The sequence below is a fragment of the Rhinoderma darwinii genome, unplaced genomic scaffold (genome assembly GCF_050947455.1).
Source record: "Rhinoderma darwinii isolate aRhiDar2 unplaced genomic scaffold, aRhiDar2.hap1 Scaffold_1013, whole genome shotgun sequence".
NCBI classification, from domain to species: domain Eukaryota; kingdom Metazoa; phylum Chordata; class Amphibia; order Anura; family Rhinodermatidae; genus Rhinoderma; species Rhinoderma darwinii.
Genome location: NW_027461894.1, coordinates 13,757 through 33,355, shown reverse-complemented (window position 1 = coordinate 33,355; position 19,599 = coordinate 13,757). Strand labels below are relative to the sequence as shown.

At 48.2% G+C, this 19,599-nt stretch overlaps 1 protein-coding gene across 1 annotated transcript in view; it reads right to left on the bottom strand.

The window, feature by feature from the left end:
• The window catches only part of LOC142698246 (vitamin D3 hydroxylase-associated protein-like), a gene marked incomplete at its 5' end in the record, with an annotated part of 34,559 nt that extends 25,926 nt beyond the window's left edge, over window positions 1-8,633 (bottom strand). Inside the window, 2 exons of the mRNA XM_075847884.1 lie at window positions 4,890-5,033; window positions 8,520-8,633. Of these exons, the coding sequence (XP_075703999.1) occupies window positions 4,890-5,033; window positions 8,520-8,633 (258 nt within the window). The remainder of the gene's footprint in view (window positions 1-4,889; window positions 5,034-8,519) is intronic.
• Between the last annotated feature and the right edge of the window lie 10,966 nt (window positions 8,634-19,599).

The window sequence follows — 19,599 nt, the reverse complement described above, 5'->3', positions numbered from 1 at the left end:
GCATTTTAGCGGTTTACCACAACATATTGAATATCCAGTTATATAATGAAGTGCAGACTCCCAGCTTTAATTTGAGGGTATTCACATCCTAATTTGAGGAAGGGGTTTAGGAATTATAGCTCTTTAATATGGAGCTGCCTCTTTTTCAAGAGACCAAAGGTCATTGGACAATTATCTCACAAGCTATTAATGGGCTGCATGGGCTCTTCCCTCATTAATCCATCATCAGTTAAGCAGGTAAAAGGTCTGGAGTTCATTCCAGGTGCGACATTTATATTTGGAAGCTGTTGCTGTGAACCCACAACATGAGGTCAGAGGAGCAATGCAAGTGACACCAACCATCGTTAGGCTGAAAGAAATGAAGAAAGCCATCAGAGAGAGAGAAGCACAAATGTCAGGAGTGGCCAAATCATCAGTCTGGTACATTCTGGTAACAATAGGAGCGCACTGGTGATCTCGTGACCTCCAAAAGGCCTGGACGTCCACAGAGGACAACAGTGGTGGATGATCGCAGAATCCTTCCCATGGTGAAGAAAAAACCCTTCACAACATCTACCCAAGTGAAGACTCTCCTGGAAGTAGGTGGATCAGTATCTAAGTCCACCAAAAAGAGAAGACTTCATGAGAGCAAATACAGAGGGGTCACCACAAGGTGTGAACCATTAATCAGCTGCAAAAATAGAAAGACCGGATCAGACTTTGCCAAACAACATGTAAAGAAGCAAAACTAAGATCAACCTGGACCAGAATGATGGGAGAAGAAAGTACGGAGAAAGCTGGGAATGGTTCATGACCAGAAGCCACCACATCCTCTGTAACACATAGTGGGGGTAGTGTGATGGAATGGTGGAGGCAGTGTGACGGCATGGTGGAGGTGGTGTGATGGCATGGTGGAGGCAGTGTGATGGAATGGTGGAGGCAGTGTGACGTCATGGTGGAGGCAGTGTGATGGCATGGTGGAGGCAGTGTGATGGAATGGTGGAGGCAGTGTGATTGAATGGTGGAGGTAGTGTGATGGCATGGTGGGGGCAGTGTGATGGCATGGTGGAGGCGGTGTGATGGCATGGTGGAGGCGGTGTGATGGCATGTGAGGGCAGTGTGATGGCATGGAGGAGGCAGTGTGATGGGATGGTGGAGGCAGTGTGATGGCATGGTGGGGGCAGTGTGATAGCATGGTGGGGGCAGTGTGATAGCATGGTGGAGGCAGTGTGATAGCATGGTGGGGGCAGTGTGTTGGCATGGTGGAGGCAGTGTGATAGCATGGTGGGGGCAGTGTGATGGCATGGTGGAGGCAGTATGATGGCATGGTGGGGGCAGTGTGACGGCATGGTGGGGGCAGTGTAATGGCATGGTGGGGGCAGTGTGATGGCATGGTGGGGCAGTATGATGGCATTGTGGGGCAGTATGATGGCATTGTGGGGCAGTGTGATGACATGGTGGAGGCAGTGTGATGGCCTGGCGGGGGCAGTGTGATGAAATGGTGGGGGCAGTGTGGCATGGTGGAGGCAGTGTGATGGCACGGTGGAGGCAGTGTGATTGAATGGTGGAGGTAGTGTGATGGCATGGTGGGGGCAGTGTGATAGCATGGTGGGGGCAGTGTGATAGCATGGTGGAGGCAGTGTGATAGCATGGTGGGGGCAGTGTGATGGCATGGTGGAGGCAGTATGATAGCATGGTGGGGGCAGTGTGACGGCATGGTGGGGGCAGTGTAATGGCATGGTGGGGGCAGTGTGACAGCATGGTGGGGCAGTATGATGGCATTGTGGGGCAGTGTGATGACATGGTGGAGGCAGTGTGATGGCCTGGCGGGGGCAGTGTGATGAAATGGCGGGGGCAGTGTGGCGGCATGGTTGGGGCAGTGTAATGGCATGGTGGGGGCAGTGTGACGGCATGGTGGGGCAGTATGATGGCATGGTGGGGGCAGTGTAATGGCATGGTGGGGGCAGAGTGATGGCTTGGTGGGGCAGTGTGATGGCATGGTGGGGGCAGTGTGATGGCATGGTGGAGGCAGTGTGATTGCATGGTGGGGCAGTGTAATGGCATGGTGGGGCAGTGTGATGGCATTGTGGGGGCAGTGTGATGGCAAGGTGGGGTCAGTGTGATGGCATGGTGGGGCAGTGTGATGGCATGGTGGGTTAGTGTGAAGGCATGGTGGGGGCAGTGTGATGGCATGGTGGGGTCAGTGTGATGGCATGGTGGAGGCAGTGTGATGGCATGGTGGGGGCAGTGTGATGTCATGTGAGGGCAGTGTGATGGCATGGAGGAGGCAGTGTGATGGGATGGTGGAGGCAGTGTGATGGCATGGTGGGGGCAGTGTGATAGCATGGTGGGGGCAGTGTGATAGCATGGTGGAGGCAGTGTGATAGCATGGTGGGGGCAGTGTGATGGCATGGTGGAGGCAGTATGATAGCATGGTGGGGGCAGTGTGACGGCATGGTGGGGGCAGTGTAATGGCATGGTGGGGGCAGTGTGACAGCATGGTGGGGCAGTGTAATGGCATGGTGGGGGCAGTGTGATGGCATGGTGGGGCAGTGTGATGGCATGGTGGGTTAGTGTGAAGGCATGGTGGGGGCAGTGTGATGGCATGGTGGAGGCAGTGTGATGGCATGGTGGGGGCAGTATGATGGCATGGTGGGGGCAGTGTGATGGCATGTGAGGGCAGTGTGATGGCATGGAGGAGGCAGTGTGATGGCATGGTGGGGGCAGTGTGATAGCATGGTGGAGGCAGTGTGATAGCATGGTGGGGGCAGTGTGATGGCATGGTGGAGGCAGTATGATAGCATGGTGGGGGCAGTGTGACGGCATGGTGGGGGCAGTTTAATGGCATGGTGGGGGCAGTGTGACAGCATGGTGGGGCAGTATGATGGCATTGTGGGGCAGTGTGATGACATAGTGGAGGCAGTGTGATGGCCTGGCGAGGGCAGTGTGATGAAATGGTGGGGGCAGTGTGGCGGCATGGTGGGGGCAGTGTAATGGCATGGTGGGGGCAGTGTGACGGCATGGTGGGGCAGTATGATGGCATGGTGGGGGCAGTGTAATGGCATGGTGGGGGCAGAGTGATGGCATGGTGGGGCAGTGTGATGGCATGGTGGGGGCAGTGTGATGGCATGGTGGAGGCAGTGTGATTGCATGGTGGGGCAGTGTAATGGGATGGTGGGGCAGTGTGGTGGCATGGTGGGGGCAGTGTGATGGCATTGTGGGGGCAGTGTGATGGCATGGTGGGGTCAGTGTGATGGCATGGTGGGGCAGTGTGATGGCATGGTGGGTTAGTGTGAAGGCATGGTGGGGGCAGTGTGATGGCATGGTGGGGGCGGTGTGATGGCACGGTGGAGGCGGTATGATGGCACGGTGGAGGCAGTGTGATGGCATGGTGGAGGCAGTGTGATGGAATGGTGGAGGTAGTGTGATGGCATGGTGGGGGCAGTGTGATGGCATGGTGGAGGCGGTGTGATGGCATGGTGGAGGCGGTGTGATGGCATGGTGGAGGCGGTGTGATGGCATGGAGGATGCAGTGTGATGGGATGGTGGAGGCAGTGTGATGGCATGGTGGGGGCAGTGTGATAGCATGGTGGGGGCAGTGTGATAGCATGGTGGAGGCAGTGTGATAGCATGGTGGGGGCAGTGTGATGGCATGGTGGATGCAGTGTGATGGCATGGTGGGGGCAGTGTGATGGCATTGTGGGGGCAGTGTGATGGCGTGGTGGGGGCGGTGTGATGGCGTGGTGGGGACGGTGTGATGGCGTGGTGGGGGCAGTATGATGGCATGGTGGGGGCGGTGTGATGGCGTGGTGGGAGCAGTGTGATGGCATGGTGGGGGCGGTGTGATGGCGTGGTGGGGGCGGTGTGATGGCGTGGTGGGGGCGGTGTGATGGCGTGGTGGGGGCAGTGTGATGGCATGGTGGGGTTGGTGTGATGGCATGGTGGGGGCGGTGTGATAGCATGGGCATGCATGGCTGCCTGGCACAGGGTCACTAGTGTTTATTGATGATGTGACTGGAGACAGAAGCAGTCGCATGAATTCTGAAGTGTTCAGGGATTTACTTTTTGCTCAGATTCCAGCACATGCAGCAGGTGATTGGACGTTGCTTCACAGGACAGATGACAATGACCCAGAACATCTGCGAAAGTCGCCCAGGAGTTTATAAGGAAAGAGGTGGAATATTCTGGAATGGCCGAGTGACCAGATCTCACCCCGATCCAGCATTTCACCCGGATCCAGCATTTCACCCCGATCCAGCATTTCACCCCGATCCAGCATTACACCCCGATCCAGCATTACACCCCGATCCAGCATTTCACCCGCTGAAGACAAAACGTAAGGCAGAAAGACCCACAAACAAGCGACAAGTGAAGACGCTGCAGTAACGGCCGAGCAAAGGAGGAAACCAGCGTGTGGTGATGTCCAGGGGTCCAGACTTCCGGCCGTCATTGCTGCACAGGATTCTACACAAAGTATTAAAAAAACATTTTATTTCTGGGAATGTTCATTTCTCCAATTACTTTTGAGCCCCTGGATTGAGGCGGCGGTGTAGAAAAATGGCGGCAATTCCTAAACGTTTCACAGGAGATTTTTGTCCAACCCCAAGAATTAAACCTGAAAGTCTAAACTTCAATTGTATCTCAGATGTTTCATGTCAATTCAACGTGGAGGCCGCAAAACCCGAACCATGAAGATCGTGTCACTGCCCAAATAATTCCGGACCTCACTGTAAGATTATTGTGGGGTCTAAGTAAACCTTCTGTCTGGTGGAATCTACTATGACCCCATAGACGGCGCAGGTCTGTATGTATCAGTACCGTTTTTCTGTGTAATGTGTCTCGGAGCCCCAGAGGATGGGGGAGGGGGTGCTGGAATGGCCAGTATATGTAATGTAGAGTGGAGTATGAACCTTATATCCAGCATTTTCCTTCAGGGAGATGGGCACCCCATAGAGAAGACCTTTCTCCTGCTGCTTCTTCACCTCCTGCACCTGCGCCTCACACTCCGCCACAAAGTCGATCAAGCAGTTCACTTCCTTTGTCACCTCTAAAGCCTTAATGAGATAAAGAAGGAGTCAGGAGGAGTCAGGAAAGGTCATGGACACTTCGTATAGAAAAAAATGTTTGTATATATGTTAGCGGTTACCTGAAATGAAAAGACATTGCATTGAACTTTAGGCTACAATCTTTTCTATTCTTTTCCAGACCCCCGAATATGCCGTTTGCAACCTGCACCTAGTTTCAGACTTTTATCCTGTGGCTGTGTCCTCCCAATAATGCATGCTGGATGTAAGGTCAGTATATTCAGGATGCTGCTGCCTTCACTAGCTCTCATGGATCAGCACAGATTCATCCCTGTACTGCTTTCTCGCTACACTGACAGCTTGTGTGATTCCCGCTCCTTCTCTACACTCTTAGGGTATGTGCGCACACAAACTCAGAAACGTCTGAAAATACGCAGCTGGTTCAAGGGTCCTGATTTTCAGAAGTTTTTAAATCAAAGTCGCGTTTTTTGTAGCGTTTTTAACGGCCGTTTTTGGAGCTGTTTTTCTTTAGAGTCAATAAAAAACGGCTCCAAAAACGGCTCAAGAAGTTACATACACTTCTTTTTCGTGGCCGTTTCTTTACACAGCCGTTTTGAAAAACGGCCGCGTAAAAATCGGCGAGTCGGAACAGAACGCCGTTTTCCCAATGAAATCAATGGGCAGATGTTTGGAGGCGTTCTGCTTCCGATTTTTCAACCGTTTTCCGGGACGTTTACGGCCCAAAAATAGCTGAAAACACTCTGTGTGAACATACCCTTATACTGTCAGCCAGTGTGATTCCCTCTCCTCCCTAAATTCTGATATTGACAGCCGGTGTGATCTTCTCCCTATCTACACATGGATACGGACTGCCTACGAGATTCTCCATCACTGCCTTTTGTGCTTTCCTTTTATCTACTCTATATACATCTGCTGCCTTTAACCGCCACTAGGGGAGCTCAGGAGCTTATTGCATGCATAGACAAATAGTAAACCAAAATAGAGTACAGTCTGCAATAAGCTCTGCCTAGTGGTGGCTGCAGGCAGCAGAATGTTATCATGTAACTCTATGGGAGGTGTATATATCTGTATGTAGTGAGCTCCCTCTACTGGTGATGGCAGGCAGCAGAAAGTTATCATGTAACTCTATGGGAGCTGTATATATCTGTATGTAGTGAGTTCCCCCTAGTGGTCATGGCAGGCAGCAGAATGTTATCATGTAACTCTATGAGACCTGTATATATCTGTATGTAATTAGCTCCCTCTAGTGGTGATGGTAGGCAGAAGAATGTTATCATGTAACTCTATGGGAGCTGTATATATCTGTATGTAGAGAGCTCCCTCAGTGTTGGCTGCAGGCAGTAGAATGATATCTGTATGTAGAGAGCTCCCTCTAGTGGTGACTGCAGGTAGCAGAATGTTATCATGTAACTCTATGTGAGCTGTATATATCTGTACGTAGTGAGCTCCCTCTAGTGGTGATAGCAGGCAGCAGAATGTTATCATGTAACTCTATGTGAGCTGTATATATCTGTACGTAGTGAGCTCCCTCTAGTGGTGATGGCAGGCAGCAGAATGTTATCATGTAACTCTATGTGAGCTGTATATATCTGTACGTAGTGAGCTCCCTCTAGTGGTGATAGCAGGCAGCAGAATGTTATCATGCAAGGCTATGTTCAAATTGCGTCATTTAGAAGTTAAAAATAAAAAAAACGCATAATATGAGTCAAAACCACATTTTTTAATTATTACGTGTATTTTGAGTGTTTTTTTTGTACACTTTCTTTTCTGTGTCTTTGCTTCCTATTGAATTTAATGGAATACGTGACGTGTAAATCGCGAAAAGAATTGATATGACCCATTGACGTCAATGCAAATCTTTTGACCGTCCTTTCTTAAAGGAACAGTGTCAACAAAAATTTTTTTTATATATCAGTTTTATGTTAGGGTTTTATTAAAAACGTTTATATTCATTTGTGTGTTTGTGTGTTACTTTTTTCTATTTTTACACTTTTTCTTCCCTATGGGGGCTGCCATTTTTTTTTCCATTTCTGTATGTGTCTATTAACGACACATACAGACATGGAATACGGCAGCTCCAGTCCCATAGGGACTGCGAACGGGGCCCGTTCCATCCACTATGGTGTACGCCGTGTGTGTGGGAACGGCGCATGCGCCGCTCCCACACAGTCCGATTTGAAATGCGCGCCGTCCGGCGCCATTTTCCTGTGGACCAGAAGTCGCGGCTGGGCAGTAAGATTACTACTTCCGGTCGTGGCTTCCGGACTTGTGCACATGGAGCAGCGGCAGCAGACGGAGCGGACGGGCCGGAGGGAGCGGCGGCGACTGGAGCAGTGATTTCTATGTATGTTCGTGTTTCAGTGTGTTTTACTAGTGTATGTAAACCTTCTACACTGTGTGTTAGCTCAAAAAATGGTGACACACAGTGTAGGAGGTTAGACCGTTCAAACCCCTCGTTTCTCCCGGCACTAGCCAGGATAAAGGAGGGGGGATTCTGAGAGCTCACTAGAGTGAGTGAGTTTTCTCAAATTTTGCAGCATAAAGCAATGTGGTTGCTTTACCACATACAATGCTGCAATTTTGGGAATTGTTCCATCTAGTGACCAGCAATGGGAAATATTATAAATTTAATCTAATTTATAATATTTCCTGACTCGTGAAAAAAATAAAAAAAATTAGAACAATGTTTAATCACCTACACACTAATTGTTTAACTAAAAAAAAAAAACATGTTTTGCTGGCAACACATTCCCTTTAACTCATACTTGGCACGTAAAACGCAGTGGGAACAGAGCCTAGTCTCTGCAGGCATTTGGATTCTGTGTAAAGGATCTGCCAGGCACAGCTTCTGTATCAACGCCCATAGGTAATCAGTCTGCACCTGCTTCTATGTCTGTGAGACTGACTCCATCTTCCACCACTCAGGATGGCAGGCTTAGGAGTGGGAGAGCCTATCACAGCCTGGCCAGACTCAGCTAGCTCCCGCCCTCTGTCTATTTATACCTGCCTTTCCTGTTCCTCCTTGCTTGTGATTCTTCTCGTTTGGTTTCCTGGCCCTGCTGCAGCTTCTTGAACTATTTGTCCTTGCTTCATATTGACCCTGGCTTGCTGACTACTCTTCTGCTCTGCGTTTGGTACCTCGTACACTCCTGGTTTGACTCGGCTTGTTCACTACTCTCCTGCTCTGCGTTTGGTACCTCGTACACTCCTGGTTTGACTCGGCTCGTTCACTACTCTTGTTGCTCACGGTGTTTCCGTGGGCAACTGCCCCATTTCCCTTCTGATAATAAAAGGTGGAGATTCACTTTAAAGTTGTTGTCCAGCTGAAAATCAGTCTTGTTTCCTTCTCACACAGCTGAGGGTGTGTTACAATGTAACAGTGTGCAAAATCTATTAGAAAAAAGGAAGAACTTCCCACTAGACAATGATGAAGCTTTATCTATAGAAGACGAGACCTTTCACTGAGAATGGGGGGCGGCCACGCATCGTCCTCACCTTTTCCATATACACATGGAGCACAGTCTCGGGGCTCAGCGATCCTTTCTTCAACTGCTCCACCAGCTCCACCAGAGGGAGGGAAAGGATCCGGCCGGAGTCAACGTCCCCATGCTGCAATAATACAAGCAGTCCAAGATGAAGAAGATACATCACAGGAGACCCTCCCTCCACAACTAGAACATAAATATGGGGGTCCGGAGATGGGGGATTATTGATGGGATTCAGCTGAGAGCACTGGAATAGTGGAACTGGGGTCTGCAAAGACACTGAGTGACCGCCAGACAGGACCCGGCCTATTGAATACACAACCTGCAGTAAAGTGGGAGGAATTTGATTTTAATCCACAGAAGATGAAAACAAATAACTGAAAAACTATTCCCACCCCTCAGGAAAGCACTTCATGGCGGCTGCTCTGGAGTCTGGACTTTGGCGAGTCTATATGGAAGTCGCATTGCTGCACTCTGTGCCGCCATATGGTGCCTCTGAACAGCTACATCATAGATGGATATAGATATTTGGTGGAATTATAGGGTAGCTCCATCATACAGCATACGATGGAGCAAGACACAAATTGTTTTCGGTCTTACCCCATGTATTACCCAACCTAGTCCATACAGTAGTAGTCGATAAAGTACTCAACCCTCCCCATACAGTACTCAATCCTCTCCATACAGTACACAACCTAGTCCATACAGTACAAAACCTAGTCCATACAGTACACAACCTAGTCCATACAGTACAAAACCTAGTCCATGCAGTACTCAACCCTCCCTATACAGTACTCAACCCTCCCTATACAGTACTCAACCTAGTCCATACAGTACACAACCCTCCCCATACAGTACTCAACCCTCCCTATACAGTACTCAACCTAGTCCATACAGTACCCAACCTAGTCCATACAGTACCCAACCTAGTCCATACAGTACTCACCCTCCCTATACAGTACTCAACCCTCCCTATACAGTACTCAACCTAGTCCATACAGTACCCAACCTAATCCATACAGTACTCAACCTAGTCCATACAGTACTCAACCCTCCCCATACAGTACTCAACCCTCCCTATACAATACTCAACCCTCCCTATACAGTACCCAACCTAGTCCATACAGTACTCAACCCTCCCCATACAGTACTCAACCTAGTCCATACAGTATTCAACCCTCCCCACACAGTACTCAACCCTCCCCATACAGTACTCAACCCAGTTCATACAGTACTCAACCCAGTCCATACAAAACTCAACCTAGTCCATACAGTTCAACCCTCCCCATACAGTACTCAACCCATCCCATACAGTACTCAACCCTTCCCATACAGTACTCAACCCTTCCCCATACAGTACTCAAACTAGTCCGTACAGTACCCAACCCTTCCCATACAGTACTCAACCATCCCCATACAGTACTCAACCCTTCCCCATACAGTAATCAAACTAGGCCATATAGTACTCGACCCCCCCAGACAGTATTCAACCCATACAGTACTAAACCTACTCTATACAGTATTCAACCCTTCCCATACATTACTCAACCTAGTCCATACAGTACTCAACCTTCCCTATACAGTAATCAACCTAGTCCATACAGTACTCAAACCTCCTCAAACAGTACAAAACCTAGTCCATACAGTACTTAACACTCCCCATACAGTATTCAACCGTCCCCATACTGTACTCAACTCTTCCCATACAGTACTCAACCCTTCCCATAAAGTACTCAACCCTTCCCTATACAGTAACCAACTTAGTCCATACAGTACTCAACCCTCACCATACAGTACTTAACCTAGTCCATACAGTACTCAAGTCTCCCTATACAGTACTCAATCTAGTATATACAGTATTCAACCCTCCCCATATAGTACACAACCCTTCCCACACAGTTCTCAACCTTCCCCATACATTACACAAGTCCATACAGTACTCAACCGTCATTCCACAGAACACGTCACATAGAGAAGCGTCACTCCACAGAACACGTCACATAGAGAAGCGTCACTCCACAGAACACGCCATATAGAGAAGCGTCACTCCACAGAACACGTCACATAGAGAAGCGTCACTCCACAGAACACGTCACATAGAGAAGTTTCACTCCACAGAACACGTCACATAGGGAAGCGTCACTCCACAGAACACGTCATAGAGAAGCGTCACTCCACAGAACACGTCACATAGAGAAGCGTCACTCCACAGAACACGTCATATAGAGAAGCGTCACTCCACAGAACACGTCACATAGAGAAGCGTCACTCCACAGAACACGTCACATAGAGAAGCGTCACTCCACAGAACACGTCACACAGAGAAGCGTCACTCCACAGAACACGTCACACAGAGAAGCGTCACTCCACAGAACACGTCACATAGAGAAGCGTCACTCCACAGAACACGTCTCATAGAGAAGCGTCACTCCACAGAACACGTCATATAGAGAAGCGTCACTCCACAGAACACGTCACATAGAGAAGCGTCACTCCACAGAACACGTCATATAGAGAAGCGTCACTCCACAGAACACGTCACATAGAGAAGCGTCACTCCACAGAACACGTCACATAGAGAAGCGTCACTCCACAGAACACGTCACACAGAGAAGCGTCACTCCACAGAACACGTCACACAGAGAAGCGTCACTCCACAGAACACGTCACATAGAGAAGCGTCACTCCACAGAACACGTCACATAGAGAAGCGTCACTCCACAGAACACGTCACACAGAGAAGCGTCACTCCACAGAACACGCCACATAGAGAAGCGTCACTCCACAGAACACGTCACATAGAGAAGCGTCACTCCACAGAACACGTCATATAGAGAAGCGTCACTCCACAGAACACGTCACATAGAGAAGCGTCACTCCACAGAACACGTCACATAGAGAAGCGTCACTCCACAGAACACGTCACATAGAGAAGCGTCACTCCACAGAACACGTCATATAGAGAAGCGTCACTCCACAGAACATGCCACATAGAGAAGCGTCACTCCACAGAACACGTTACACAGAGAAGCGTCACTCCACAGAACACGTCACACAGAGAAGCGTCACTCCACAGAACACGTCACATAGAGAAGCGTCACTCCACAGAACACGTCACATAGAGAAGCGTCACTCCACAGAACACGTCACATAGAGAAGCGTCACTCCACAGAACACGTCACATAGAGAAGCGTCACTCCACAGAACACGTCACATAGAGAAGCGTCACTTCACAGAACACGTCACACAGAGAAGCGTCACTCCACAGAACACGTCATATAGAGAAGCATCACTCCACAGAACACGTCACATAGAGAAGCGTCACTCCACAGAACACATCACATAGAGAAGCGTCACTCCACAGAACACGTCACATAGAGAAGCGTCACTCCACAGAACACGTCACATAGAGAAGCGTCACTCCACAGAACACGTCACATAGAGAAGCTTCACTCCACAGAACACGTCATACAGAGAAGCGTCACTCCACAGAACACGTCATATAGAGAAGCATCACTCCACAGAACACGTCACATAGAGAAGCGTCACTCCACAGAACACATCACATAGAGAAGCGTCACTCCACAGAACACGTCACATAGAGAAGCGTCACTCCACAGAACACGTCACATAGAGAAGCGTCACTCCACAGAACACGTCACATAGAGAAGCGTCACTCCACAGAACACGTCACATAGAGAAGCGTCACTCCACAGAACACGTCACATAGAGAAGCGTCACTCCACAGAACACGTCACATAGAGAAGCGTCACTCCACAGAACACGTCACATAGAGAAGCGTCACTCCACAGAACACGTCACATAGAGAAGCGTCACTCCACAGAACATGTCATATAGAGAAGCGTCACTCCACAGAACACGTCACATAGAGAAGCGTCACTCCACAGAACACGTCATATAGAGAAGCGTCACTCCACAGAACACGTCACATAGAGAAGCGTCACTCCACAGATCACGTCACATAGAGAAGCGTCACTCCACAGAACACGTCACATAGAGAAGCGTCACTCCACAGAACACGTCACATAGAGAAGCGTCACTCCACAGAACACGTCACATAGAGAAGCGTCACTCCACAGAACACGTCACATAGAGAAGCGTCACTCCACAGAACACGTCACATAGAGAAGCGTCACTCCACAGAACACGTCACACAGAGAAGCGTCACTCCACAGAACACGTCATATAGAGAAGCATCACTCCACAGAACACGTCACATAGAGAAGCGTCACTCCACAGAACACGTCACATAGAGAAGCGTCACTCCACAGAACACGTCACATAGAGAAGCGTCACTCCACAGATCACGTCACATAGAGAAGCGTCACTCCACAGAACACGTCACATAGAGAAGCGTCACTCCACAGAACACGTCACATAGAGAAGCGTCACTCCACAGAACACGTCACATAGAGAAGCATCACTCCACAGAACACGTCACATAGAGAAGCGTCACTCCACAGAACACGTCACATAGAGAAGCGTCACTCCACAGAACACGTTATATAGAGAAGCGTCACTCCACAGAACACGTCACATAGAGAAGCGTCACTCCACAGAACACGTCACATAGAGAAGCGTCACTCCACAGAACACGTCACATAGAGAAGCGTCACTCCACAGAACACGTCACAGAGAAGCGTCACTCCACAGAATACGTCACATAGAGAAGCGTCACTCCACAGAATACGTCACATAGAGAAGCGTCACTCCACAGAACACGTCACATAGAGAAGCGTCACTCCACAGAACACGCCACATAGAGAAGCGTCACTCCGCAGAACACGTCACATAGAGAAGCGTCACTCCACAGAACACGTCATATAGAGAAGCGTCACTCCACAGAACACGTCACATAGAGAAGCGTCACTCCACAGAACACGTCATAGAGAAGCGTCACTCCACAGAACAGGTCATATAGAGAAGCGTCACTCCACAGAACACGTCATATAGAGAAGAGTCACTCCACAGAACACGACACATAGAGAAGCGTCACTCCACAGAACACGCCACATAGAGAAGCGTCACTCCACAGAACACGTCACATAGAGAAGCGTCACTCCACAGAACATGTCATATAGAGAAGCGTCACTCCACAGAACACGCCACATAGAGAAGCGTCACTCCACAGAACACGTCACATAGAGAAGCGTCACTCCACAGAACACGTCACATAGAGAAGCGTCACTCCACAGAACACGTCACAGAGAAGCGTCACTCCACAGAATACGTCACATAGAGAAGCGTCACTCCACAGAATACGTCACATAGAGAAGCGTCACTCCACAGAACACGTCACATAGAGAAGCGTCACTCCACAGAACACGCCACATAGAGAAGCGTCACCCCACAGAACACGTCACATAGAGAAGCGTCACTCCACAGAACATGTCACATAGAGAAGCGTCACTCCACAGAACAGGTCATATAGAGAAGCGTCACTCCACAGAACACGTCATATAGAGAAGCGTCACTCCACAGAACACGACACATAGAGAAGCGTCACTCCACAGAACACGCCACATAGAGAAGCGTCACTCCACAGAACACGTCACATAGAGAAGCGTCACTCCACAGAACACGTCATATAGAGAAGCGTCACTCCACAGAACACGCCACATAGAGACACACTGCCCCCTGTATATATTACCACACACACTGCCCCCTGTATATATTACCACACACGCTGCTCTCTGTATATATTACCACACACACTGCCCCCTGTATATATTACCACACACACTGCCCCCTGTATATATTACCACACACACTGCTCCCTGTATATATTACCACACACGCTGCTCTCTGTATATATTACCACACACACTGCCCCCTGTATATATTACCACACACACTGCCCCCTGTATATATTACCACACACGCTGCTCCCTGTATATATTACCACACACACTGCCCCCTGTATATATTACCACACACACTGCTCCCTGTATATATTACCACACACACTGCTCCCTGTATATATTACCACACACACTGCTCCCTGTATATATTACCACACACACTGCCCCCTGTATATATTACCACACACACTGCCCCCTGTATATATTACCACACACACTGCTCCCTGTATATATTACCACACACACTGCTCCCTGTATATATTACCACACACACTGCCCCCTGTATATATTACCACACACACTGCTCTCTGTATATATTACCACACACACTGCCCCCTGTATATATTACCACACACACTGCCCCCTGTATATATTACCACACACACTGCCCCCTGTATATATTACCACACACGCTGCTCCCTGTATATATTACCACACACGCTGCTCCCTGTATATATTACCACACACACTGCCCCTGTATATATTACCACACACACTGCTCTCTGTATATATTACCACACACACTGCCCCCTGTATATATTACCACACACACTGCCCCCTGTATATATTACCACACACAGTGCCCCCTGTATATATTACCACACACACTGCTCCCTGTATATATTACCACACACACTGCCCCCTGTATATATTACCACACACACTGCCCCCTGTATATATTACCACACACACTGCCCTCTGTATATATTACCACACACACTGCCCTCTGTATATATTACCACACACACTGCTCCCTGTATATATTACCACACACACTGCTCTCTGTATATATTACCACACACACTGCTCCCTGTATATATTACCACACACACTGCCCCCTGTATATATTACCACACACACTGCTCCCTGTATATATTACCACACACACTGCTCCCTGTATATATTACCACACACACTGCCCCCTGTATATATTACCACACACACTGCTCCCTGTATATATTACCACACACACTGCTCCCTGTATATATTACCACACACACTGCCCCCTGTATATATTACCACACACACTGCTCCCTGTATATATTACCACACACACTGCTCCCTGTATATATTACCACACACACTGCTCCCTGTATATATTACCACACACACTGCTCCCTGTATATATTACCACACACACTGCCCCCTGTATATATTACCACACACACTGCTCCCTGTATATATTACCACACACACTGCCCCCTGTATATATTACCACACACACTGCTCTCTGTATATATTACCACACACACTGCCCCCTGTATATATTACCACACACACTGCCCCCTGTATATATCACCACACACACTGCTCCCTGTATATATTACCACACACACTGCTCCCTGTATATATTACCACACACACTGCCCCCTGTATATATTACCACACACACTGCTCTCTGTATATATTACCACACACACTGCTCTCTGTATATATTACCACACACACTGCCCCCTGTATATATTACCACACACACTGCCCCCTGTATATATTACCACACACACTGCTCCCTGTATATATTACCACACACACTGCTCCCTGTATATATTACCACACACACTGCTCCCTGTATATATTACCACACACACTGCCCCCTGTATATATTACCACACACTGCTCCCTGTATATATTACCACACACACTGCCCCCTGTATATATTACCACACACACTGCTCTCTGTATATATTACCACACACACTGCCCCCTGTATATATTACCACACACACTGCCCCCTGTATATATTACCACACACACTGCTCCCTGTATATATTACCACACACACTGCCCCCTGTATATATTACCACACACACTGCCCCCTGTATATATTACCACACACACTGCCCTCTGTATATATTACCACACACACTGCCCTCTGTATATATTACCACACACACTGCCCCCTGTATATATTACCACACACACTGCCCTCTGTATATATTACCACACACACTGCTCCCTGTATATATTACCACACACACTGCCCTCTGTATATATTACCACACACACTGCTCCCTGTATATATTACCACACACACTGCCCCCTGTATATATTACCACACACACTGCTCCCTGTATATATTACCACACACGCTGCCCCCTGTATATATTACCACACACTGCCCCCTGTATATATTACCACACACGCTGCCCCCTGTATATATTACCACACACACTGCTCCCTGTATATATTACCACACACGCTGCTCCCTGTATATATTACCACACACACTGCCCCCTGTATATATTACCACTCACACTGCCCCCTGTATATATTACCACACACACTGCTCCTGTATATATTACCACACACACTGCTCCCTGTATATATTACCACACACACTGCTCCCTGTATATATTACCACACACACTGCCCCCTGTATATATTACCACACACACTGCTCCCTGTATATATTACCACACACACACTGCTCCCTGTATATATTACCACACACACTGCCCCCTGTATATATTACCTCACACACTGCTCCCTGTATATATTACCACACACACTGCTCCCTGTATATATTACCACACACACTGCCCCCTGTATATATTACCACACACACTGCCCCCTGTATATATTACCTCACACACTGCTCCCTGTATATATTACCACACACACTGCCCCCTGTATATATTACCACACACACTGCCCCCTGTATATATTACCACACACACTGCTCCCTGTATATATTACCACACACACACTGCTCCCTGTATATATTACCACACACACTGCCCCCTGTATATATTACCTCACACACTGCTCCCTGTATATATTACCACACACACTGCTCCCTGTATATATTACCACACACACTGCCCCCTGTATATATTACCACACACACTGCCCCCTGTATATATTACCTCACACACTGCTCCCTGTATATATTACCACACACACTGCTCCCTGTATATATTACCACACACACTGCCCCCTGTATATATTACCACACACACTGCTCCCTGTATATATTACCACACACACTGCCCCCTGTATATATTACCACACACGCTGCTCCCTGTATATATTACCACACACACTGCCCCCTGTATATATTACCACACACACTGCTCCCTGTATATATTACCACACACACTGCCCCCTGTATATATTACCACACACACTGCTCCCTGTATATATTACCACACACACTGCTCCCTGTATATATTACCACACACACTGCCCCCTGTATATATTACCACACACACTGCCCCCTGTATATATTACCACACACACTGCCCCCTGTATATATTACCACACACGCTGCTCCCTGTATATATTACCACACACACTGCCCCCTGTATATATTACCACACACACTGCCCCCTGTATATATTACCACACACACTGCCCCTGTATATATTACCACACACGCTGCTCCCTGTATATATTACCACACACACTGCTCCCTGTATATATTACCACACACACTGCTCCCTGTATATATTACCACACACACTGCCCCCTGTAGATATTACCACACACACTGCCCCCTGTATATATTACCACACACACTGCCCCCTGTATATATTACCACACACACTGCTCCCTGTATATATTACCACACTGCCCCCTGTATATATTACCACACACACTGCCCCCTGTATATATTACCACACACGCTGCTCCCTGTATATATTACCACACACACTGCCCCCTGTATATATTACCACACACACTGCTCCCTGTATATATTACCACACACACTGCCCCCTGTATATATTACCACACACACTGCTCCCTGTATATATTACCACACACACTGCTCCCTGTATATATTACCACACACACTGCCCCCTGTATATATTACCACACACACTGCCCCCTGTATATATTACCACACACACTGCCCCCTGTATATATTACCACACACACTGCCCCTGTATATATTACCACACACGCTGCTCCCTGTATATATTACCACACACACTGCCCCCTGTATATATTACCACACACGCTGCTCCCTGTATATATTACCACACACGCTGCTCCCTGTATATATTACCACACACGCTGCTCCCTGTATATATTACCACACACACTGCTCCCTGTATATATTACCACACACGCTGCTCCCTGTATATATTACCACACACACTGCTCCCTGTATATATTACCACACACGCTGCTCCCTGTATATATTACCACACACACTGCCCCCTGTATATATTACCTCACACACTGCTCCCTGTATATATTACCACACACACTGCTCCCTGTATATATTACCACACACACTGCTCCCTGTATATATTACCACACACACTGCCCCCTGTATATATTACCACACACACTGCTCCCTGTATATATTACCACACACGCTGCTCCCTGTATATATTACCACACACACTGCCCCCTGTATATATTACCTCACACACTGCCCCCTGTATATATTACCACACACACTGCTCCCTGTATATATTACCACACACACTGCCCCCTGTATATATTACCACACACACTGCCCCCTGTATATATTACCACACACACTGCCCCCTGTATATATTACCACACACACTGCTCCCTGTATATATTACCACACACACTGCCCCCTGTATATATTACCACACACACTGCTCCCTGTATATATTACCACACACTGCCCCCTGTATATATTACCACACACACTGCCCCCTGTATATATTACCACACACACTGCCCCCTGTATATATTACCACACACACTGCCCCCTGTATATATTACCACACACGCTGCTCCCTGTATATATTACCACACACACTGCCCCCTGTATATATTACCACACACGCTGCTCCCTGTATATATTACCACACACGCTGCTCCCTGTATATATTACCACACACGCTGCTCCCTGTATATATTACCACACACACTGCTCCCTGTATATATTACCACACACGCTGCTCCCTGTATATATTACCACACACACTGCTCCCTGTATATATTACCACACACGCTGCTCCCTGTATATATTACCACACACACTGCCCCCTGTATATATTACCTCACACACTGCTCCCTGTATATATTACCACACACACTGCCCCCTGTATATATTACCACACACACTGCCCCCTGTATATATTACCCCACACACTGCCCCCTGTATATATTACCACACACACTGCTCCCTGTATATATTACCACACACACTGCTCCCTGTATATATTACCACACACACTGCTCCCTGTATATATTACCACACACACTGCCCCCTGTATATAT